This window comes from Schistocerca nitens, chromosome 6 (assembly GCF_023898315.1).
Source record: "Schistocerca nitens isolate TAMUIC-IGC-003100 chromosome 6, iqSchNite1.1, whole genome shotgun sequence".
NCBI lineage: Eukaryota > Metazoa > Arthropoda > Insecta > Orthoptera > Acrididae > Schistocerca > Schistocerca nitens.
In genome coordinates, this window is record NC_064619.1 from 215,253,141 (window position 1) to 215,279,729 (window position 26,589).

Sequence of the window (26,589 nt, forward strand, 5' to 3'; positions counted from 1 at the left end):
TACACCTTAGTCCTTGAGTGTACAATATACTGTACATAATTATACAGTCTTATTACACACTATGAAACATGTCCTTAATTTTTAACTGTTGCAATGATGATATGCGATGGTGGCATGCTTTATAACGCAACCGCTTTACAGGCATTACATCGGCACCGTTTCATGGAACCAGAATATCTGTCTGTCTGTCCATCCACGCTTTCTTCTGAGTGCAATACTGCACTGGAAGAGTATTTATGTCAGTGTGTTGAAAAGAAGGTGGATGTTGGGATTTTCCAATCACCATAAGTGGTAGTTTTTGACTCCCATTTGCATTACAACATGCCATTAATGTTATACACTGTTTCTGTTGCTTGTAACCACGAGCTTCCTTCTTGTTCTTGGCAGCTAATGTTTTGAAGGAAGTATCTTGTAAAACAGTCCTGTTTCATCAGCAGTTAAATCTTCTTCCTCTATTATCTTCCGTATCTTGCTTACAAACTCATCAGCATCCTTATCATTAGCTCAGCGACTTTCCCCGGTGACTGTCAGCTGCCGAATGCCATGTTGTTTTTCTAGTTTGATAGCCAACCTTCGCTCACTGCAAACAAGTTACTACTGCCAAGTTGTTTGTTAAATGCAGCTGCTTTTTCCTTTATAATCGGGCCACTGACTGGAATTCCTTTACTGCGTTGCTGTATGAACCATCTATAAACAGCTATGTCCAGTTCTTCAATCTCACTCTTTCGCATAACTTTCCGTTTTCCTAACTCGCTACCCATTTGTGTTGAGTACTGTCGAATAACATCATCTTTCTTTTTGATGTCATAAATAGTTGCTCGTCCAACACTGCAAACAACCCTGATTTAACTTACCTAAAATTTCGAGTTTCTGCTTGAGGTCTAGCGTAAGATGTTTCCTTTTGGAAAACATGATTCTGAACTGTAAAGAAACCTGCAATTTCAAATACAGCACATAAAGCATTGTTTAACTAAGCATTGTTGAGCACAATAATTCACTGTGCATGTATTTTTGGATGTTCGCCACATTACTGAGAGGCAGGACTACTGAGGGCAGCAGTAGCGAGAGTCTAGTGTACTCGTATATATAGATGAATGACTTCTCCAAATGTAAAGACATGGTAAAATGTCGGCTTGCACACTGATTTGCTAATACAGAGTTCTATACTTAAATATCATCAGGGACTGTCATCAATCAATGTAGCACCACAGAAAACTATGGTTTAAACATTAATATTGGTCATTTTTTATTATTTTACTTGGTTTTCAAATCATCCCTAGTGGTGCTAAGGGTGACTGACTCCAACAACAATTTTTCCTGGGTGCTAAGCCATAGTTTACAAATATTGGCTGAAATTTCTCCCAGACTCCATCCCATAGAATTCTAATGGTGTCCTAGACCAACAGTACTTTTTTTTCCAGACAGTAAGTTACAACCACACCAATTGGCTGAAAATGCTCTTCACTTCCCTCTTACTACAATAATCCCCCTCCCATAGTAAATGTCACTAGAACTGACATCAATCAGCCTAACGATCCAAAAAACTCTAGATTCAACAGTAACATTATTTGGTTTTTATTGTCACACCCTCCACACCCATAATCTACACTTTGGGCCCCTGACCTGACTTACAACTCAATCCCCCCCCTCCCCCTCCCCCCCCCTCCCCCCCCCCTCCTCCCGCTCTTTCTTCCACATAGTAAGTCATACATGTATGTGGTGGTAATTTTGATCTTCGAAAATAGTGACCTCAAACTCTTCACATCATAACAAACGTATTTCTTTAATCATATATGTTCTCTTTACTTGTGGGCTAATATTCTGTCAGCCTGTCTTCAGTTTTGAACTACTGCTTATGTCAACTAGCACAATCATTTTCACTTGGTTTTACTAATTGTGAGACCAGTTTAGTAAGATGTGAACACTGCGAGCCTCATTTCTTTTTACACAACTCCTCTATCTTCTAAGAGAAACAAATAACTTTTCTGTTGCTGTTTTGCACCATCAATGTATGTACTGTAGTATAAATGTCCAGCTGAGCACAAACAAGAAATGTTAAAAAGAGTCATCATAAGAGCACAGACATAAAATTATAATATGGTTATTTTCTTGCTTGGAAAATCTATATTATTTTCAAGTGTTGATAAATTGTTTACGTAATATAACAAATTATGAGACAGAATTCTCGCCATTACTGACCTTCAGAAGGTGAAATATTTACTATTTTTGATACAGACATATACAATAAATGTGATGACACTATCCTAGCTTTTGGGACTGTTAGTTCCATCCTTAGTGATGACAGAAGGACATTTTGGGGATGTTAAAAATGAAGGGTAGATCATTCAGACCCCAGGGTGATAGGGATCTATCTGTAGAGTGGGCAAAAATACACAACTGAACATATGAGGTCTGTTCAAAAAATTTTGGAAAATTCGTCTTTTCACACCAATGGTGTGTTGAAGCGAAAAGCGGTTGGCATCCCTGTGCACAGCTGTGTTTAATGTGTAACTGACAGAAGTTTCATTGTTGTATATCTGTTAGTTAGTGTTCAGTGCTGTATTGAGTAGAATGCTACGTCGCACAATTTGTGAATCTTGGGGTGGCCGAGTTAGAGGAGCAACGCATCTGCTTTTAACTTTGTGTAACACTCAAGAAAATGTTTACAGAGAAACACCAAATGATTCAGAAAGCCTACAGTGATGAGTGTTTAAGCCATAATCGGTGTTACGAATGGTTCACACAGTTTAAAAATGGCCAGATGGAAGTTAAAGATGACCCTCTTTCAGGACATCTATCGATGCTGCTCATGTCAGAAACGTTAATGAAATTGTGCCTGCCAATTGAAGACTGGCTGTCCAAGAGATTGCAGAAGAATGTAACATTTCAGTTGGATCATGTCATGAAATCCTGACACAGCATCTTGGAATGCATCGTGTTGCTGCCAAGTTCATCCCACGGCTCACGAGTCAAGACCAGAAAGACCTTCACCTCACAATCTGTGAAGAACTTTTGGATCGCACAGATGAGAACAAGACATTCCTTAAAAGAAATCATAACTAGTGATGAGATGTGGGTCTATGTTTATGATGCTGAGACCCAGGTTCACTCTTTACAATGGGTTGGGAAAGTTTCCCCAAGACAAAAAAAAGCTCGTCAGGTCAGGTCAAATGTCAAAGCAATGCTGATAATTTTCTTTGGCTTTGAAGGATTAGTTCATCATGAATTCTTGCCACAGGCACAAACTGTTAATAAATGGTACTATCAGGACATGTTGTGATGCCTGTGAGAAAATGTGAGAAGGAAACAGCCTGAAATGTGGCAAGACAATTCAAGGCTCTTGCATCATGAAAATACACCTGCACATTCATCCCTTTTGGTGCACGAACAACTGCACAAAAAATTAAATCACTCTGCTGCCTCATCCTTCATACCCTCCACACCTGGTCCCTGAGGACTTTTTTTAAATTTACAATTTTGAAAACAATGTTGAAAGGATGCATACTCGCAGTAATAGACAAGATAAAAGAAAACTCTCAGATAGCACTTTGCTCAATCCAGCAAGAGGCATACCAAGACTGCTTCCACAAGTGGAAACAGCATTGGGAGCAGTGTATCAATTCAGGAGGTTCAAAGGAGACCATGCACAATAAATAAAAGGTAAGCGTAGAATAATTTTTGTGGACAAAGTTCCAAAATTTTCTGAACAGACCTCGCATGTAATTCACTGTAAGTGTGTAACTGCGTGCAGTGTATGGATCAATAGTTCAAATTAGATATCCTAGGCTGTCTATCAAAGTGGAGGAGGGAAGGGACCAGGAGAGTTAATGGACACAAGCATTAGAGATGTGGTCACTGAATATTGCTGCAAATAATCCAGTGGTCTGTCAACAAATGAATCAGTGTAGTGATATGTCATGCACATCTTATAAATTGCAGTAGAAAGTTCACTATATATTACATTGAAAGGTATTGCTAAACGGTGATATATTCTTAGTATTTTGAGACAATCTGTTCTTGCATCAGAATAATAATAAAAGTAAAACCTCCCACACATTCCTCAGTAATGCAGCCATGTTTTTGAAACCATCATTTGTCCAAAGGGTGTTAGCATCTGTTCAAACTAACAAAAACAAAAGCACTTAAAGGGTAATGGTTTTATAACTAAACAAAATTGTCCTCAGTTTGAAGATTGCCTTTAACATTACAGTCTACAATGCAAAACTAGGGGAAACTGTGAGTCACTAAATTGCTTTAGACACTGGAGGATCTAAAGTTTAATGTGGAGTTCATAACACAGTCAAAAATTGCGTATTTCATATACACAATGTTTTGCTAGGAATAACAGTAATTTAAACCTAAAAACCCAAATTTACATTTGAAGATTATTCCAACTCTTCTTGACCGCTTGTGAATTAGCAACATTCTAGACTGAAGAGGCTTACTAAAATTGTATTACCTGAGATATGCCAATGGAAAGAAGTGGACCTCGTAGTTCAAACATTAACCAAAGTGGTAGAGGCTACTTCACTATAATACCCTTAAAGATTCTAGCCTACCAGCAAAAATACACCAAATAAATCAGTACTTGCTTTTCTATCACAAAAGTAAATCACTCAGAAATATATAAAACAATGGGAAATCCAGGACGGAAGATAATATGCATGAGGTAATAGATTACATCTCAACAAATAGATGTGGTGCTTAGTAGCCAACGGGCACATAAAAAAAAGAAAATAAGTGCTTCGCTACTGGATGAAGTCCTAACAATCTCAACACTGCCACCGTTCACTTCAGACATAGCTCCCTGAATGAGGCAGCACCACTAACGGAATGTGTGTGTGTGTGTGTGTGTGTGTGTGTGTGTGTGTGTGTGTGTGTGTGCGCGTGTGCGCGTGTGTGTGTGAGAGAGAGAGAGAGAGAGCGAGAGAGAGAGAGAATCTCAACTACTGAAACATATAAAAGTTACAATGAATTATCCAACAATGGAAAGGCATCTGGAGTAGATCAGACACCTGGAAAATTTTACAAAGATGATGCAAAAGAAATAGCTCCACTTTTAATAGCTGTTTTATCATGAGTTGCTGGACCAACAAAAGGCACTAAACAATTGAAAGGAAGTGCAGGTCTGAAGAAGGGTTATTAGACAGATGTATATAATTAGCAGGCTTTTCGTTAATGTCAATGTTCACACATTTTGGAAAACAAAAATCTCCTCTATAAAAATGATACGGATGCCATAAAAAATATCTAGCAAAACTCAATTCACTCTGCCTGTCCCCTTAATGCAGAACACCATAGACAATGACATCCAGCTTGCTGTGTTCCTTGACTGTTGATAAAACTTCACACCGATGTTTCATGAACAAAACACAAACTCACTGAATGTCAAGCCAGACCTTAGATTGGACTCTTGACTTTCTTACAGGCAAGACACATCATTCTTCATAGGACAAAATTGACAGACATAAAGATAATTTTTATGATATCCCAGAGGACTGTTCTGGAGCTGTTACTGTTTACAATAAACAAGAATGATCTAGTGGATAACATGAGAAGCTCGATGAGACTGCTTGCAGAAATTCTGTTGTCTATAGGAATATTGTAATGCCAACACCATTGGAGGATTGCAGATAACCTTTAGAAGATTAAAGATTGTTGAAGGAACTATCAGTTGACACTGAATGTAAATAAATGCGATGAATTGTGTGACAATACGCAAGGAGCTCTATTATTGTTCAATTATTGGTGATAACTGGAGACAGTACCACCCATAAAATACCTAGGCATATCTTTCCAGAATGACCACATAAAAAGCAGATTCACTGGAAGAATCTCATGGAAATGTAATTCAACCACATGAGAGGTGCTTACAAAACAGTAGTTGCCAAAGTCATGAGTGCTGCTCATCAGTCAAGTGTCCTTGGGAGGTCAGATTAGAGAGTGAGTGTGTGTGTGTGTGTGTGTGTGTGTGTGTGAGAGAGAGAGAGAGAGAGAGAGAGAGAGAGATCAGCAGTTTGTTATGATTTTGTTTACAATCAGAATGTTAAAGAGATACTAAATAAACTCTAGTGGCAGATACGAAAAGAAAGGCATTTTTGCACCATGGAGAGGATTACTGTTCCAATTCCCTCCCTCCCTCCCTCACACACACACACACACACACACACACACACACACACACACAAAAAAAAGAAAAAATATCAATGAATGGAACATGAAACAGGGAAAGGGGAAATAACAACAGAGCCCGAAGTACCCTATGCTGCACACTGCAAAATGGCTTGTGGATTACAAATATAAAAGCAGGTGCCACAAAATTCTTAAACTATTATCTGGGAACAAAATACATAACTGCACTAATCACAATTCCTCTCATGTTCAATCAGACAATTTCAGACACAGGAAATTAAAGTAGTACGAGGTCCTGCTAGAAAAGTAACACCTCAATTTTTTAAAAAATTTTGTTCGAGGTAATAAGCGTCATGCATATCTGCGTATTACTCAGTCGACTTTCCTGCTTTGGTGATGCAAGTTATAGCCCCCTGCCGCCAGAGGGCTCCAAACTGATCAATTGGTTTTATAGAGTTAAAGGAACCAAACTGCAAGGTCACCCATCCCTTCATGCTATATGCATCAAACCAAGAATAATCATCAGCAGAAGGATACAAAAAGCAAATCCTGGGAAGACTGATTGTAACCAAGATATAAGACAGAGATAACAGCAAGGAGAAGTTCGAGAGAAGTGAGTGGGAGTAAGGTGGGTGAGCCACTCTACCCAGAATGCAGTTGGAGGTCCCTGGGGCATGGTATGTGGTGGGAGATGCACTCTCTGCACCTGACAAGCACTACCTCACCCTCCATTAGCCCAGGAAAACAAATAGCATAGACCGGATGATAAAATTTTAGGAAAGACAAAACATTAAAAATGGGAAATACAGAAGAATAAGGAGAATAAAACGGTAGGATGGGTAGGACTAGGCCAGATCAATGAGCAAGGGTCACAGTAGGCACCCTGGGCCAGAGCAGGTGAGAGATGCCCCTCCAACCCCTCAGGCAGTCAATGAAGCCAAAGTGCCCCACCTCCCACAGATGAGGAGAAACCACCTTCACAGATGAAATGTAAAGCAAGGCATCATCCCCTAGCACGAGAGGTAATGAGTCAGTAAGTTCACAATATCGCTGCAAAGCAGGCAAATTTCGGTACTCTAGTAGGATGTCGGCCACCGTCAGGCGGACACCACATCGACAGTAAGGTGGTAGCCAACACAGGACAGTGGACTCCCAGAGAGAAGTATAAAGGAAGACTGCTAAGTGCTTGTGGTCTCCTTTATTGCCCTCAGTTTTTTTGGGGAGCGCAGGGTGGACTAATTGGAGTTCCAGACCTCCAGCTTTTGATGGCATAGAGTAAACTGAATACCCAATTCTGGGACCCCAATTTCCAAAATTGTCATCTTGGTAGCCAACTGATCGGTATGTTCATTCCCTGAGATCTCCACATTTCCAGGGGCCCAAGCAAATATGACAGCCTGTCCAGCTTGATGGAGGTCAGAAAGAAGATACTGGATAGTTGTGACCAATGGGTGATGAGGGTAGCACTGGTGTATAGCCTGAAGGCTGCTCAGGGAGTCGCTGCAGATTAAAAGTATCTTACATGGGCGAAGGGCTTGTTTGAGACCACCAATTCTGCAGTGATGACACTGCATCCACTCTGCAGGGTCTGCACCTTGCATGTGTGTATGCAAAACCGGTTCATTCATTCATCAGCCATTGAGCCATCAGCGTATACCACTTCCGAACACAGAAACACATCGAGGACTGTCAGGAAAGGCGACGAAAAACAATGGGGTCAATTGAATCTCTCACTCCAAAGGATAAATAAATACAGATCAGAGGTCTGCCTTGGGGGTGCATGCGATTATTGCTCCCTGACAAGAAAAGACAGGGGGGAGGGGGGGGCTCTGGAGTTGAAGTCCAGAGCAGAGACACTGTAGTTGAACTGCAACTGTGATCTCACTTCTGGATCTCTGTTGTGGGAGGTGGATCTACCTACTAGGAAAAGGACACAGCAATTCAGATGCTTAGGGAAGCCATGAACAACTATATTGTAATTGGGTAGCTATTGTTGGTGACCTGATCTGTAGTAGAGTGACCCCAGCCTCCATTAGTATGCTGTTCACAGGGCTAGTTTGACAGGCTGCTATTGCAAGTCGGATCTCATAGTGGTGTATCAGATCCAGGAACCGCAGTACTGAGAGCAATAGCGAACAATATGCTAGACTCCCATAATCAAGATGGGAGAGGCAGGCCTTCGTAAAGTTGCAGAAGGGTAGTGTGGTCTGCATGCAAGCTGGTGTTACTGAGGCAGTGAAGTGTATTAAGGTGTAGCCAGCATCTTTGCCTAAGTTGGCGGCAAAGCTGGGGAAGCCACATTAAATGGGCACTGAAGACCAGTCCCAAAAAGTGATAAGTCGGCACCGCACTGAGTAATTGGTCATCGAAGTAATGATCTGGTTGTGTATGAACAGTAGGATGTCAACAGAACGGCATGACGTGAGTCTTGGTGGCCAAAAACTGAAAGCCATGGGTGAAGGCCCATAACTGTGCCATTCGAATTGTTTCCTGCAGTCAATGTTCAACAACACCCACACTACAAGAGCAATAGTAAAAACAAAACTAGTCAGCATACAAGGAGGGTCATACTGAAGACCACACAACTGCTGCTGGTCCATTGATGGCCACTAGAAAGAGAGAGACCCTCAATACAGAGCCCTGTGGGACCCCATTCTCTTGGTACTGTGGGAAGCACCAACTTAAACCCAGAAAATACAGTGTGACAAGAAGTTCTGTACAAAATCAGAAGCAGGCCCAGAGACCCGATCAGGTAAGGTATCGAGGATGTGGTGTCACCATGTGATGTCATAAACCTTTTATAGGTCGAAGAAGACAGCAATAAGGTGTTGACATTGGTCAAAAGCTGTCCAGGTGGCACACTCCAGGAAAGCCAAATTGTCAGCAGTGGAACTGCTTAGCAAAAGCTGCCCTGGGATGGAGCCCAAAGACTCCAAGACTCAAAGAGCTAAAACAGCTGCTAGCTCAGCATGTATTCGAGAAACTTACAGAGAACACTGGTGAGACTAATTGGGCAATAGCTGTCCATCTCTAGGGGCTGCTTACCCAATTTCAGCAACTGGTAAAACAGTGCTTTCTTGCCATTGAGATGGGAACTCACTCTCACTCCAGATACGGTAAGGTAAGATGACATGGACAATACGCCAATAGGTGTTTGAGCATTTGGTTTTGGATGTGCTACAGCCCTAGGGTACAACAGGGTGAAGGGTTAGGGCACTGAAGAATTCTCACTCTCTGAATGGAGCATTATAGGGCTCCAGGTGGCATGTAACGAAAAATAGGTGCATTTGCTCCACCCACTGTTTGAGGACATGAAAGGCAGGTTGATAGTTCTCAGACACAGAGACTCAAGCATAATGCAGAGCAAAATGTTCAGTGACAGCGTACGAGTCAGTAAGGCAACTCTGTTCAAGGAAATACCAGGTACACCTGTGTGGGGCTGATATCCATAAAGGCATCTGATCTTCATCCAAATATGCAAAGGAGGCGTATGTGGCCCAATGGTTGAAACATACAGTTGCCCGGATTCTTGCTTCCATTATTTTATGAGGTGGCAGGCGCGTGCTTGAGGTGGCCGACCCGGCCATGGAGCCATTTAAAGGCAATGAGGTGCTGCATCAATGGATGCAGTCTCTAATGGCCTCAGCAGTTTCAGAGGTCCATCTGGGTACTATATACCTTGGCGGGGGGGATCCCGAAGAATAGGGGATCGCCAAGTTGGCTGCCAATAGAATGACTGCTGTTGCACTCGAGTCAGCCGTGCCAATATCACCATGTAGTGGAAGTGAAAGCATCCAATCAACAGTTTTGAGAGCCCATCAATGGGTGCGTTAAGTTCCGTGTGCCACAATGAAGTGTTTGGGGGCACCAGTATTCAAGAGACAAAGATCAAGATCTGCCAGCAAGTTTTCGAAGTCTTTAATGCAGCCAGTGATTGTGGTTCCACCCCACAAAAGGTTGAGGGCATTGAAGTCGCCCAAGATTAGTGAAGGTGGGAGGAGCTGAGAAACCAATGCAGACAATACGTTCTGAGGCACTTGACCATCAGGAGGGAAATTAACATTACAGATGGTAAAATCCTGAAATGTCCTTACCCGAACAGCCACAGCCTCCCAACATGTACCAAGAGGCACAATTTTGTTATATGTAGAATCCAGAACATAAGTGCAAACTCTGCCCGACACCCTATCATAGTCGGCATTATTCTTAAAATATCTCTGGTAACAATGAAAGGCAGGAGTTTGTGTAACTGGAAACCAAGTTTCCTGAAGAGCAATGCAGAAAGTAGAGGAGGAGATTATGTCATAGCTCAGCCAGATAGTGGAAAAAATGCTACATTTCCACGGGAGAATCATGTTGCTTGTATAATGTGAGGGCGTGAAGGGACCAAGGAGGCAGGTTATGCCCCAAGGTCACCTGCTGCCACTGTTTGAAAGGTTATGGTATCAACAAATATACATTCTGAGTCACTTGCGGTGCAATCTGAAGCCTCAGGGGCACCATGGATTGTCATCTCGGCCACAGAGTGGGACATGTGGGATCAGGTGCTGTGGGAGCCATCAGAATCTCCTTCATCTTTGACGCCTTCTTTTTATCTTTCTTCTTCTTAGGGCTTTCAGATGACTGGGAGGGCTTCCCTGAATTAATTTCAGGCACTGAGAAAGATCGCAAAGTCCTACAACCAGCAGCCTGTGGCTCCTTCAGACATTGGCTGGTATCTGTTGCAGACTGGCAGAAACCTCAGAGAGGACTGTACCATGGGATCCTTTCCTGGCATGAAATGCCACACAAGGGTGATGTATCTTGGGCTGGGGGATGCGGGTCGACATCCCTGGTGGGTGGGGAGCCATTGCTCCTAAAGTAGGTGTGGGGGGAAAGTGGCAGAAGGAAGCCCCAACCATCAGGTGGGCAGGAAGTGTCAAGTAGCCCTGAGGGGCCACTGTATCAGGCATAATGGGTGAGAGTACTGTTGTCAGAGAGGGTGACATCATCATAGCAGTAGCATTTGACACTGACGTGCGTGCAGGATGTAGACACTAGTACTTTGTATTGGCCTCTTGGTATGTTAGTCCCAGAGTCCTGTATATTCCTGTATTTTTTCTCTCTGTCTGGTTAGCAGGGAGAATGGTGATCACAGCTGACACAGACGGGTTGGGGGACAAGAGAAAGATTTGCATGCAATGGTTGTCCACAATCCCTACAGACAGGGTTGGTGTTGCAATGTGAACATGTGCCCAACTTTCATGCATCTGAAGCACCGCATGCATATGGTTTCACATCACATCAATATACCACCACCTTAACAGTTTCAGGCAACGAATCCCTGAATCCCCCTCAAACGTCAAGATGAAGGCCCTGGTGGCAACCCTTTAACCTTTGGCCACCTACAGACATGACGGAGACAGTGTACGCCCCGTGGCTCCAAGTTGGCGTGTAGCTCATCATCCGAATGCAAGAGAAGATCATGGTGGAGAACGATGCCTTGAACCATATTTAATCTATTATGGGGAGTGGTAGTCTCCCAGCCAGTCAGAAGCAAGCAACACCCATGACTGGGCAGGGCACACTGTTTCAATCAAAACTGACCCACTCTTCATCTTGGAGACTGGTGCAAGTTGCCCAAATTTGTCCTTGTTATTCTATACAAATAATAAAGTCTTTGTGGCCAAAAAGGAATCCCCATCTCACCTTGTACGAATTGGGATTGGGGAAGGGGGGGGAGTAGTATTCCTCTGCTTGTCACTTAGCCCTACATGCCTCCCACAGTGTCACGAAGGAAGTGGACATTTTGATGTTGTAGCTCTCTGTATTGAATGAGTTATTTCCTTCTTACGAGGCTGCTGGGGCTGTAAAACCACCATTGTGAGCAAGCTTCATATGAAATTCATCTGCCATAGTATGACCCACTCCGAACAGAGGCTCTTCCCACGGGTGCCACCCAGCCTCAACAAGGGCTACGTGGCCAGTAATCCATTGCTCGGAGTCCTTGTGCCCCAGTCATGATCGGCACATACTCTTTGGCATACATGGGGAGTTTCCACCTCAGGCACCAAAAGTGAGATCCCTGTGTGAGTCAGAGGGGCTACCACCTTGCAGTTACTTGGCAACCCACCAATAACCGGATGGAAAGAACGGACGCTAAGGTGGAATGGCAAAATGGTGGAACATACACCACATTGGTTGACCTTTCTTGCATGATCTGCACATCTGAAATATTTGGAAAACTGGTGGCAGGTTGAATCCAACAATGGAGACAACATATTCATTAATGAAAAGGTGCTGAGAGCAATGGAAGTGAAATGGAAAGCTAGGGTCCTAAGTCATGTACCAAGTCCACGTGGGGTCTGCACCAGGGAGGCCGTCCAATGGAAAGGCAGTAGGGGAAAGGGACAGTGGAAGCATGCACTAGTAGCACAGAAAGGGAGAAAGGGCAGTAGTGCTTCAAAGGCTGGGGCACCTTGGTAACCAATGACATACTGACAAAAGAGTTGAGTGTCCCCACTTGGGGGGGGGGGGGGGGGCCTCAGAATTGTAGCATATAACATGGTGGCATGTAACATAACTACAAGAGTGTGAGAAACAAAATGCTGTAACCCATCAGAAAAACTAAAAGTGCAAATTTGAAGAGTTCATACATATATGGAGCACCCTCTCCTTCAACACGACAACGGCATACCACATGAGCACTGTTACATCTGTAGCAATCCGGCACCCTGGGTTCACTGTCATTGATCATCCTCCATACAGTACTGAATTGACCCAATCCAATTTTCAGACTTCCAAAACCTGAAGAAAACCTTCAAAGGCTTCACTTTGTTAGTGATGAAGCAGTGCAAGAAGAGATGAGGTTGTGGCTCTGTCAACAGAGTCAACAGTGATGGTATCAACAAACTGGTGTCTCATTAGGGGAAATGTGTTCATTTAAAGATGTAGAATGATAATTTAGCTTTTTTATTTAACATAAAAAATTTGGAGGTATTATTTTTTTCAGCACACCCTCATAAACGTAATGTTCACATTTTAGCCTTCAGTTTCGCCGGCTTTATTTCCCCATGTTGAGATTAATCATTTAAAACTCAGTTACATTAAAATACTCTTCATTTTATACAAAGTTTATGTACAAACTGATCTTCTACAGGTAGTATTAAATAAAAAAAAATATACTTGTGATCAGTTATCCATAGTCTCTTCCCTTTTCAATGTGGGCTTATAAAGACAACAGCTTCCTATTTCTTGCAAAAATTCAATACGCACTCTTGTTTTAATTTCTAGTTTATGTTTTTCAGTAAAAAGAAGAGATAAAAGTTATAAAAGATTTGTGCAAAATAGATTTCTTCACACACTCGTTATAAAGAAACAGCTGTCTCCACAGATAAAGCACCAAAATTAAAATCACAAATCCATCAGCACCAAACTGCACAACACAAATGAGGTACATTTTACATAACATGTAACCTTAGTTATCTTAATGTTTACTTTTTTTCCCTGCATGTTTTTTCTTCTGGCCACCAAGCTTTTTCTTCCAAGGTCTTTTTTTCCTCATGTTGTTCTTTATTTTTGCTCTAATGATTAGCTTTAATTCCCTACGCCTTTTTGAAAATTCCTCTTCTCCAATCCTTTTTGCTGTTGTGATAAACTCTAGGCCCTCTGAAAAAAAGTTAATCACTCTGTTACAGTAATGCAAATTTATTATATATAAAAATAGTACTGTTAGTATGTTTGTCATGTGAAAAATAAAAGTTTACAACTCAATACAATGTTATTTTCCAGTAGTATTATGTCCTATAAAATAATAGCAGCTGTGAAACATCTGTAAGGACTACATAAGAGTACTTTTATGCTGCAGCCTCGCTGCTGAGATCTCGCTGCTTGCACATCACACCTCACTACTCGCCAGGAACCTTGTTACACTTACACTGCAGCCTCGCTGGTCGCTGAGAGTAATTACCCTGCAGCTATTCACATAGCTAACAGAATGCTAGCAGAGTCAAACAGAGCACTGCTGGAATGACCTTGAAGCAGCCCATCACTGCTCAAGTTTCCAGACATGTGGCAATGATTGTGATATGAAACACAAATGTGCTTGATATCACCACCTGGCGAGGATCATAACGAGCAGCGTGGCAAGCAGCAATGATGCAGGTCAAATGGGCTGGTGAGACTGTGGCCTTGTTCCTGCATCACCAGGCCATGCCGGTGAGCAACAAGCAATGATGTGGCAGCATAAACACACTGTACAACATCTAAATCCCATCCACTGATACACTGTCACGATTGTAGTCCCATAGAGTACTTAGCACATGTGGAGACTGATGATAGATCACCATCCTTACTATTTCTGACCTGCATATACCATCACAATAACAACACTATCTATAACGCCCTCCATCATACAAGTTTCTTTATGTTCTGTACAGCATACATCTTGACAGTTTTACCCCTGAACTTAGCTTTTTTCTGAGTACTCTCATAATTCATACCACGAGGACTGCCTTCACTGGGGCTCTGAGCTCACTCAGTAAGCGCCAATCTTCAAATAGAAAAGTTTGGAGTTTGAACCCCAGTCAGTCCTGGGACATTTGTTCGTGTCCATTTCCATGTCCCACTTACTAGCTTGTACACTGTTAAGGTTGAGGCTGTTGAAAGCTAGTGAGGGCACTCCAAGTTAGGAAACAAAGACATCATGTAGGCAAAACTGACAATTTTTGGGTTACCAAAGATAAATGGTAACGGTAGAGCCCTGTGAATTGCAGACACTTTGGGCAGCTGTCCCAGGGTAGAAGTTTCACTTCACAGAATTTAACTGGTAACAACACTTAAGACGCTGCTGTAAGGTGTTACAGCAGAAGATGGTCACAAACAGGCGCGTCTTAGGATAGTCAGCAAGCTTGATACTTGCTCCTGAAAACAGCGATGTCAATGCGTTTACACAGGTCAGAGTGAGATGGGAAATGGATAAAACCTGATGGAACACCAGATCCCGCTCACAAAAGGCCTCAGGGTGGAGCCAAGTGAAGGAGAACACTGTTGTTGCTAGCCATAATATGAAGGGCAGTGATGTTTAGCTTTCAGCTGAACACTGTTGTTACCAAACTTGGAGTTGCTTATGTAAAGGCCAGCAACTTCCCCAACTACACAGTAGGAGGAGGGAAAGGATCTGAACACGGTTGGCCAGAAGCACCAGGGATGCGCATGGCCCCACATCGGATTGGCTGATACCTACAAAGCGCCAAGGGATTTGAGGGCTGATAATAGATATGGAGAAATAGCGTGCTGTGTGCCGCCACAACCTTTAAACCCCCCCCTCCCCCCCCCTTTTTTTTTGAGTTCCCAGTCAGATCATCAGGACATCAATGCTGTGCTGCTCATCGGGAAAGCTTCGCCAAATCTGTTTTTCTCACTGAAGTCCTGCTCTCAATAACTTTACTTTAGAATGCAGACTGATCTCTAATTCGGTCCTCCCTCTACCTTTGTTAGAACACGACATACGTAAACAATTTCTGGTGCCAAGTGTGGGGTTTCATTACAGATTTTTGAGACAGGTACTTCGTACAAACTCGACCGAACACCGTGGCGGACTAATGACTCTGAGCCTCTTATAAGAAGCAGCACTTGTACTCTAAAGGCATCAGACAGGGAGAGAAGAACAAAAGAAAGAAGAAGAGGTCCAGAGATCGATGCCAGATAGCAGAAGATGCAGGCATGGCAGCCTGTCTTCACATGACATGAGGGGATCGCAGGAATGGTCAAAGTGAAAATGAGGCAGAGTAGCGGGTGCAGTTCTTAGAGGACTGCCAGGGCAACGACCAGTGGCGACACCATGGTCCAGTAGCAGATGGCATGGGGCATCTTCAAGAATTTTCAACAGCAGCCAGGCAGGCTGTGAGCAGTGGGTAACATCCCAGCACAACAAAACTGAAGACAGTGCAACACAGCTACCATCGTGCCATCACGTCCCATCCATCTCAGCGTTCCACTGCGCAGTGCCTTCAGCAGCGGCACTGTCGTAACTCGTCTCTGCGCAGCTCATTAGTAACCAAGGTCAGTCATGGCCTCAACCAGAAACACGGGTGCCAGAAGAGGAACAGCAACAGCAACAGCAGCTAACATTACTATCAGTGATACCCTCAAACTTATTCGCTGGTTTTTGATGGTACGATATTTGGATTAAATGAATTTATAAATAATATGGACATAGCTTTAGAACTAGTGAGTGAAGCAGATCATCTGATGTTATTAAAATTTGTAAAAACTCCTATTCTGGGTCTTAGATGAAATAAATTTCCCGTGCATGGATTATTTTCCATATGGGAAGTAGTAAGACATATTTTGTTATAAATTTACAGTTGTAAGTGTAGCTTACATTTCTACAGCTGTAATATGTTTTGCAGTAGATAATCAAAGGGCGAACTGATTGCAGATTGGGCCCGTAAAGTAGATTCAGTTGAGTATCAATTTCATGAGGCTGTCCACGATCAAATGCCAGCATCAGAACTGGCAAGATCTTTTCATTAATGCGAAAATAAAGATGAGCAGTATTCATTCAGGAAATCTATGATGAGCGCATACACACAGTTGTGCATGCAAGGGGTGAAAACATCATCCTAACTGAGGCCGTCGAGGTAGCTTTGACAGAAGAAACGGAAATTATCACTACCAAAAAAAAAAAAGGGTTTAGTGATAAAAATCCTCTGAGCAAAGTGGGAAAAGTAGCCATTAAGTGTTTCTCATGTGTGTGTGTGTATGTGCGGTGGGGGTGGGGGGGGGTGGGGGTGCACATATCTGTTGTTCTTGTTTTTGTGGTCTTCAGTCCAGACACTGGTTTGATGCAGCTCTCCATGCTACTCTATCCTGTGCAAGCTTCTTCATCTCCCAGTACCTACTGCAACCTACATCCTTCTGAATCTGATTACTGTATTCATCTTGGTCTCCCTCTACGATTTTTACCCTCTGTGCTGCCCTCCAATACTAAATTGGTGATCCCTTGATGCCTCAGAATATGTCCTACCAACCAATCCCTTCTTCTAGTCAAGTTGTGCCAGAAACTTCTCTTCTCCCCAATTCTATTCAGTACCACCTCATCAGTTATGTGATCTACCCATCTAATCTTCAGCATCCTTCTGTAGCACCACATTTCGAAAGCTTCTATTCTCTTCTTGTCTAAACTATTTATTGTCCACGTTTCACTTCCATACATAGCTACACTCCATACAAATACTTTCAGAAAAGTCTTCCTGACACTTAAATCTATACTCAATGTTAGCAAATTTATCTTCTTCAGAAACGCTTTCCTTGCCATTGCCAGTTTACATTTTATATCCTCTCTACTTCAACCATCATTAGTTATTTTGCTCCCCAAATAGCAAAACTCATTTACTATTTTATATACCCTCCTTTCAAGACACTGTCCATTCCGTTCAACTGCTCTTCCAAGTCCTTTGCTGTCTCTGACAGAATTACAATGTCATTGGCGAACCTCAAAGTTTTAATTTCTTCTCCATGGATTTTAATTCCTACTCCGAATTTTTCTTTTGTTTCCCTTACTGCTTGCTCAATATACAGATTGAATAACATCGGGGATAGGCTACAACCCTGTCTCACTCCCTTCCCAACCACAGCTTCCATTTCGTGCGTTTCGAGTCTTTATAACTGCCATCTGGTTTCTGTACAAATTGTAAATAGCCTTTCGCTCCCTGTATTTTACCCCTGCCACCTTTAGAATTTGAAAGATAGTATTCCAGTCAACATTGTCAAAACTTTCTCTAAGTCTACAAATGTTAGAAACATAGGTTTGCCTTTCCTTAATCTATTTTCTAAGATAAGTCGTAGGGTCAGTATTACCTCATGTGTTCCAACATTTCTACGGAACACAAACTGATCTTCCCCAAGGTCGGCTTCTACCTGTTTTTCCATTCATCTGTAAAGAATTCGTGCTGATAGTTCAGTAATTTTCACATCTGTCAACCCCTGCTTTCTTTGGGATTGGAATTATTATATTCTTCTTGAAGTCTGAAGGTATTTCGGCTGTCTCATACATCTTGCTCCCCAAATGGTAGAGTTTTGTCAGGGCTGGCTCTCCTATGACTGTCAGTAGTTCTAATGGAATGTTGTCTACTCCAGGGGCCTTGTTTCGACTCAGGTCTTTCAGTGCTCTGTCAAACTCTTCACGCAGTATCATATCTCCCATTTCATCTTCATCTACATCCTCTTCCATTTTCATAATATTGCCCTCAAGAACATTGCCCTTGTATAGACCCTCTATATACTTCTACCACCTTTCAGCTTTCCCTTCTTTGCTTAGAACTGGGTTTCCATCAAAGCTCTTAATATTCATGCAAGTGGTTCTCCTTTCTCCAAAGGTCTCTTTAATTTTCCTGTAGGCAGTATCTATCTTACCCCTAGTGATATGTGCCTCTACATCCTTACATTTGTCCTCTAGCCATCCCTACTTAGCCATTTTGCACATCACGTCAATCTCATTTTTGAGACATTTGTATTCCTTTTTGCCTGCTTCTTTTACTGCATTTTTGTATTTTCTCCTTTCATCAATTAAATTCAGTATCTCTTCTGTTACTCAAGGATTTCTACTAGCCCTCGTCTTTTTACCTACTTGATCCTCTGCTGCCTTCACTATTTCATCTCTCAAAACTACCCATTCTTCTTCTACTGTATTTCTTTTCCCCATTCTTGTCAATTGTTCCCTAAAGCTCTCCCTGAAACACTCTACAACCTCTGGTTCTGTCAGTTTTTCCAGATCCCATCTCCTTAAGTTCCCACCTTTTTGCAGTTTCTTCAGTTTTAATCTACAGTTCATAACCAATAGATAGTGGTCAGAATCCACATCTGCCCCTGGAAATGTCTTACAATTTAAAACCTGGTTCCTAAATCTCTGTCTTACCATTGTATAATCTATCTGAAACCTGTCAGTATATCCAGGCTTCTTCCATGTATACAATATTCTTTTATGATTCTTGAACCAAGTGTTAGCTATGATTAAGTTATGCTCTGTGCAAAATTCTACCAGGCGGCTTCCTCTTTCATTCCTTACCCCCATTACATATTCACCTACTATTTTTTCTTCTCTTCCTTTTCCTACTATCAAATTCCAGTCACCCATGACTTAAATATTCATCTCCCTTCACTATCTGAATAATTTCTTTTATCTCATCATACATTTCATCAATCTCTTCGTCATCTGCGGAGCTAGTCGGCATATAAACTTGTACTACTGTGGTAGGCGTGGGCTTCATATCTATCTTGGCCACAATAATGTGTTCACTATGCTGTTTGTAGTAGCTTATCCGCATTCCTATTTTTTTACTCATTATTAAACCTACTCCTGCATTACCCCTATTTGATTTTGTATTTATAACCCTGTACTCACCTGACCAAAAGTCTTGTTCCTCCTGCCACCGAACTTCACTAATTCCCACTATATCTAACTTTAACTTATCCATTTCCCTTTTTAAATTTTCTAACCTACCTGCCCGATTAAGGGATCGGGCATTCCACGCTCCGACCAGTTTTCTTTCTCCTGATAACAACGTCGTCCTGAGTAGTCCCCGCCCAGAGATCCGAATGGGGGACTATTTTACCTGCACTATATTTTACCCAAGAGGATGCCATCATCATTTAACCATACAGTAAAGCTGCATGCCCTCAGGAAAAATTACGGCTGCAGTTTCCCCTTGCTTTCAGCCATTTGCAGTACCAGCACAGCAAGGCCGTTTTGGTTAGTGTTACAAGGCCAGATCAGTCAATCATCCAGACTGTTGCCCCTGCAACTACTGAAAAGGCTGCTGCCCCTCTTCAGGAACCACATGTTTGTCTGGCCTCTCAACAGATACCCCTCCATTGTGGTTGCACCTTTGGTACAGCTATCTGTATCGTGAGGCATGCAATCCTCCCCACCGATGGCAAGGTCCATGGTTCATGGGGTGGAGGGAGGGTGAGGGTGGGGGGGGGGAGTGGGGGGAGAGGGGGAGGGGGCGGCACATCTATGGATTGGCAAAGGCAATATTAAATGCAAAACACGTGGCAAATTTGGGCATTTAATGCAAGACTGCTGCTTGAGAAATGAATTTGTAAAGTAGAATTGGTTCCAGCTCATTTAGAGTCAGAGACTCCAAGGCCAGACAGATGCAAAAGCTGCAAAAATATTGGGACATAGATATCCTATCCTTGTAAGACAGCGAAGCCAGTTGTGTGTTTTGCAAATCACAGGGCAGGGGACATGGCTAGAGAATGTACAAAAATGCAAGATATTCTGTGAAAAAATAAAAAGCAGGCAAATGAAAGAGAAATATAAGATTACAGTCTCCTCAAGCTGAATTAAACTTTGAAAGTAATAAATGAGTTCATAGAGTTGACTTGTGCACCGAGTACATTTTGCTTATTCAATATGAAGTACCTGTAAAGCCAGGTTGGTTATTGACCAAATGAAAGTATAAAAATTAAGGGTACTAGCAGTCTGGTGATACATATGTATGGGACGGCCATTTCAGATCTTGGAATAGATCGGGAACTAAGTTTGAAACGTGAGTTTCATTTGGTAGGAGGGGAATTGGATATTCCCTAAGCTAGTTTAATTGGTAGAGACTTCTTTACGGAGCATGTTGAATTAACTGATTATACCAAAGGAACCCTGTGGATCAGCAGCGGGCCAATTGAATTGTGTAAGGAGACAGAAGCACAAGTACACAGGAACAGGGGCTTAGAAAGCCACAAACAGATTCTGAAACTGCAAACTGTGAATGCAGTACAGTTCACAGTTCCCAGAGTTGCTCAAACGAGACAGTAAACACTAAAATAAAGATGCATCCCCATGAGAAGAGGATTTTGAGGATAAAGGTTACAGATTCTAGCTAAGAGAGGGCACTGTTGAGAAGCAACAGACATGCTGGTGAGAGTATTAAAAAACTCTTGAGTAATTAGTGTTACACACACAAGAAGAGGTGATTTCTATTCAGATGCCTCACATTTAAAATGGAAGAAGTGCCACAATGTAGCACTAGTCTGAAGCAGACTGTGCATATGGTAAAAAAGTCTCGAGTGAGGAAAAAAATTAAGAATTAGTTTATTAAAAGAGAACTTACGGTTACATCATTTAAATGTCGAACAGAAGCAGCCCATAACAGAGTTGTGTTCTGCGTATAATGATGTATTTCATCTGCCAAGAGGTTGAAATATACAGATACAATTCAGTATCAAATAAAATTTATTCCCAAATCTGAGGGACAAGTAATTTGCTCATGTCCTTACAGAATATCATAAGCATTAAAATAGGAGATAAATCAGATGTAACAGGATGATATAATAGTGCCTTCAACTAGCTCCAGGAACTTTCCATTAATAACACTCCAAAAATTTGGATGCATCTCGTAACAATAATTGGAGAATGGTAACCAATTATAGAAAGCAAAATGACACAACTGTGAACACACTCTTCCCACTCCCCCATATCGATGAAATTTTGAAAGGTTTGGCCAACACAAAATATTTTTCAATACTTGACTAAGGAATATTGTCAAATGTTATTACATGAAAAGGACCCAGAACTTATAGCTTTTAGTAGACTGTATGTGTATTATATTTACACAACAATGCTAATCGGACTTCGTTCTGCAACCGCCACTTTCTAAAAATTGATGAACTCAATTCTAATGGATTTACGGGGTGAAAAATTGTTTATTCGTTTATATAACATACCACAGCCTCCTGACACTTTGCCTAGCAGCCTTGTCCCACTGCCAATGGTAGAGGCCATCTGTTCATAAGATACGTCTGCTTGTGTGAATTTTGTGTGTGTGTGTGTGTGTGTGTGTGTGTGTGTGTGTGTGTGTGTGTGTTTTCTGAAGAGCACTTTGGCCAAAAACTCATATGTACCTGTCTTTTCGTTGTGCCTGTCTGCAACTCAAAATGTCATCTTTATGGTGCGTAGCAATTTAAACTTTTCATAATATTATTGCTCTATTAGTTAGCCTAAAATACGTGGGAATGTTAGGTAAATACTCAGTTATGTGTTGTCTATATGTTCCTTTGTTAGTACCTCAGTTTCCACAGTTTAACTCTGTCTGTGACTGTTTCCCAGTTCCAACAGAGTATTTTTGTAGTAACAAATTATTCATATTTTTTTCCCCCCCAGCTTACCTTTTAGACGGGCATCATTTTCTTTAAAGAAGAATGAACTGGTGGCCTTCATTTTTTCAGAAATAGTTTCATAACTGTTCTGATTTGATTCTGTTGATTTTTTCACCTCATATTCATCTTCAGAATCACTAGAATCGTATTTAAAAGGATTCCGTGACCAGCCAATTTGTTTTTTCTTATTTAATTCAGAGTTCTTGTATTTTTCTTGGGAGGACTGTGCACCTATAAAGCCAAAAACTGAATAATCTATGAAGAGTCAAAAACAAAGAGAGTTTACATATTAACAGATAATTCACATGACACATGTAATTATGAACAGTTACTTTACCAAGTGAAAGAACAGAGGCTTACTACAAACACTATTGTGAATGCACTATTTGTTGTACCCATGAGGTCAAGAAATCATGATAATGCTGACTCAAAATATAATACTAAATCTTCATTTAATGTTATCTAATACTATCTGCATGACAGTACTGTTGTTCACCTGTCTCTTGGGTGAAGAGTAACTACTTCAACTTTTCATGCAATCAATTCTGAAGCTGTGTCAAAAATGTAACAATTCTTCTTTTCATACTGTTACATATATTCTTTCTTCTGGAACTTTTATTCATATAGACAAAACCTTTAAGGTGTGTGGACAAATTTTCATTCTAGACCCTGGATGGTAGTGGAATAAAACAAAAAGCTTACTGGTATATGAAAACTCTTGACTTACACTACAAAATTATTTTCAAATTCCATTCCCGAGCATAAATGACTATAAGGTGAGAGGCTGTCATGGAACAGACATTAAACTCTTCAGTACAGACATGTTAAAGAATTGTCAATACAACACCTCATATCTTAGTAATATTATAATAAAATTTTTGAAAGTAGACAATTTAATAACACGAATTGAGGTTTTCTTATTAGCATAAAATTTACATGAAGAATTTTTAGGATGTGTCTCCTTAAACTCTTGTGGAAAGGGGAGAGGGGATATTCCAAACATAACTACATCAACAGAGCCAAAACCTATTGGTACAAAGCCAATGTGAATTGGAGCAATTTTGGGCAAATTGTGCACTCTTGCCAATAATGTAAGTCGCACAAATTGAGGCCACATTAACAAGGGCTTTATTTCCAGATTGTATCTCTTCAAATTTCTTGAGAGATAGTGAAAAAGAGTGCTTTCACACCTGCTTTCAATCAAACAGAAAATGATGTACCCAAGATTCACCTTCAGTCACTGTCCCTTCTGGAATGCCTTGGTCACAGACATGTAACCTCCTAACTGGTCAAAATGTACCACCAGCCTCTGTTCCTACAGGTTACCTATTAGATTCCTGGTAAGCAGTAGGCACTAATTCATAAAATGTGTAGCTACCCATGTACAGTATCACACACTCTTCTTTACAAAATATGGAATATCTCTTCCAACACACATAGATAAAACTTGGGACTCATTTAAAATTGCTTTCTCAGTGCCCAAGATATTCAGCAATATTGTCAAATTTACTGATAATGGCTCATCAATATGGCTTCTAACAAGGGCATGCACCACATGGAAATGTTGCTATAATCCATGCACCATATGGAGGTATTGCTATGATTCATACATACACTCCAAACACTTCAGTTTGAATTTCATTTGGGCTAAGTCTTTTTACTACCACAAAAGAGACTACAGTTTGCTCCTTTTGTGTGGGTGATGCTATGGCAAGTGCCATTTTTGCTCATCACCAGATGGTGCTGCCATTAGGGCAAGGGCTGCTCTAACTCACACGTGGAAAAAAATAATGGGTCTACTTCCTGGTAGTCCCTGGCTTCCTAACCACAATAACATGGTGACAAAATCCTTCTGTGTTACTTTTCAGTATATTCATACACTCAAGTTTACACATTGAAATGTTTTAAATTTAGTACAAACCTTTATCATCTTCTGTGGACCCAAACATTTCAAGCAGACTGAACTGGGCATCATTTTGAGTTTTGCTCTTTAGGGTTTCTTTTAGTCTGTCTGTAACACTGTAAAATTTTTCTTTGGAAACTTCCACTTTTGCAGGCTTCTCATCTTCAACCTCATGATCTTCCTCGTCCTGCATTTTCAGACCATTCTCTACACTCATTTTTTTGCTTTCATTCTCTATTTTCTCAGGTGTTGTAACTGTTGCAACCTCAAATCTCTTATGATCTGCTTTCAATGGATCAAACCTTAGCATGCTCCTACTATTACTGAAACAGAAAGATGGCAAAGGGTAACACTGGAGGTTCACATGAATTTTTCAATATAGATATCCCTACATAATGCAAATAACAGCACACACAGTTACTTACAGGAAAGTGTTCTTAATGCCAAATGTCAACAGTGTATGCTTACAAATGTAAATTACTATTTCATAGAAACAAAGATGATGTGACTTACCAAATGAAAGTGCTGGCAGGTCGAAAGACACACACAAACAAACACAAACATACACACAAAATTCAAGCTTTCGCAACAAACTGTTGCCTCATCAGGAAAGAGGGAAGGAGAGGGAAAGACGAAAGGATGTGGGTTTTAAGGGAGAGGGTAAGGAGTCATTCCAATCCCGGGAGCGGAAAGACTTACCTTAGGGGGAAAAAAGGACGGGTATACACTCACACACACACACACACACACATATCCATCCACACATATACAGACACAAGCAGACATATTTAAGACCTATGTCTGCTTGTGTCTGTATATGTGTGGATGGATATGTGTGTGTGTGTGTGTGAGTGTATACCCGTCCTTTTTTCCCCCTAAGGTAAGTCTTTCCGCTCCTGGGATTGGAATGACTCCTTACCCTCTCCCTTAAAACCCACATCCTTTCGTCTTTCCCTCTCCTTCCCTCTTTCCTGATGAGGCAACAGTTTGTTGCGAAAGCTTGAATTTTGTGTGTATGTTTGTGTTTGTTTGTGTGTCTTTCGACCTGCCAGCACTTTCATTTGGTAAGTCACATCATCTTTGTTTTTAGATATATTTTTCCTACGTGGAATGTTTCCCTCTATTATTACTATTTCATAGTGTATACGTACACAAGAAAGAAAACTCCTGGATTTCTCTGTAGAAAAGTAATTTTTCCTGGCCGAAAATGCACTTTTCCCAGGTGAACGTACATTTTTTCCTTGTTAAGTGACAATATACTATTCCTCGGAGCTGTAAAACATATCAATCTTTCGAATGATGAAGGTTTCATACACTGGCATAAAACTGCCCGGTACTTTAGGAAACAAAACCCAGCAAAAACCAACGCGTTTTGGAAAGATATTTGATGTGTGACAACATTTACACCAACATATTTTCGTATTACCAAAGTCTAAACATGAATTCCAACATCAATTCCACCAATACAGAATGGTAGCTTCTGAAGCACTGAAATAAAGATTAAAATGCGCTTTTGTCTGCCAATCATAGTTAATGTCATGCAATCTCATCGGCAAATGACAGCAGATATTCAGAGCATAGGACAAACAGTAATATCACCGTTAAGTAGTGCGAACACACAAATAGGAAAAGTTAATGGTTTGAATTAATATACATATGGTACAGTCACAAGAAAAGCTAAGCTTTCACATGTAATATTGGATGTCAACCATTTTTTGCTGTTTCTTTCCAAGGGTGTATGTAAGCAGGATCCTAAGGGCACAGCATAAATTGCAGCGGCTGGATATTTCTGACAAGCACGATTATAAATTTCACTGCTGTGCACCAATCATTTCATGGATTACCTGGCTGAATACATGTTCTGTCAAGCACTTTGACTTTTTCATAGAAAAGCCAATTTTGTCTGAAATTGCTCAAGAACTAACTCTGCACCTTTTTAAAAATAATTATATTTTTTCCATCATTATTGCATAATATGTAATCTAAGAAAAAATTAAAATAAATATGATAAGCCAACCTTGAAACTTGGTCTTTTTTGGTGTGTGTTACAATTTAAGATATATCAAACACAAATGTACCACTAAAATTTTACGTAATAGCATAAATGACAGGTCTTCTGGGCCCAAAATTTTTCTAAGTAGCTGGTCCTCAGTGTTAAGTTCTGGGTGAGAGTCTAATGCTCTGGATTTAAGAAATTTGTCACACATTCTCACACATAACATAATTCATCTTGCTTAAAAGAAAATTTGCTTTGAAAGTAACTCTTCTCAAACCACCATTCACAATATTTTCCTGCGACCTGTTAGAAATGGAAACAGTTGTGACGTCATGATCATTGAACCAAAGGCCACTAAAAGATGCATTGAAAGCAGTTTGTTGTTACGATGTACTGTGTAGTCTTTGACACATTCTGC

At 41.1% G+C, this 26,589-nt stretch overlaps 1 protein-coding gene across 6 annotated transcripts in view; it reads right to left on the reverse strand.

Annotated features, from left to right (window-relative positions):
• Positions 1-13,158: 13,158 nt before the first annotated feature.
• Positions 13,159-26,589, reverse strand: part of LOC126262914 (nucleolar protein 8) — an 84,709-nt gene continuing 71,278 nt past the window's right edge. For 4 of the 6 annotated variants that reach the window (XM_049959826.1, XM_049959823.1, XM_049959825.1 and 1 more), the window contains 3 exons: positions 24,194-24,498; positions 22,282-22,518; positions 13,213-13,779 (listed from right to left, as the gene is read on the reverse strand). In XM_049959826.1, coding sequence (XP_049815783.1) covers positions 13,598-13,779; positions 22,282-22,518; positions 24,194-24,498 — 724 coding nt within the window. In that variant the 3' untranslated portion in view covers positions 13,213-13,597. Of the gene's footprint in view, positions 13,780-22,281; positions 22,519-24,193; positions 24,499-26,589 lie in introns of all 6 variants that reach the window. The other 2 variants (XM_049959824.1, XM_049959828.1) reach the window with 2 other exon arrangements.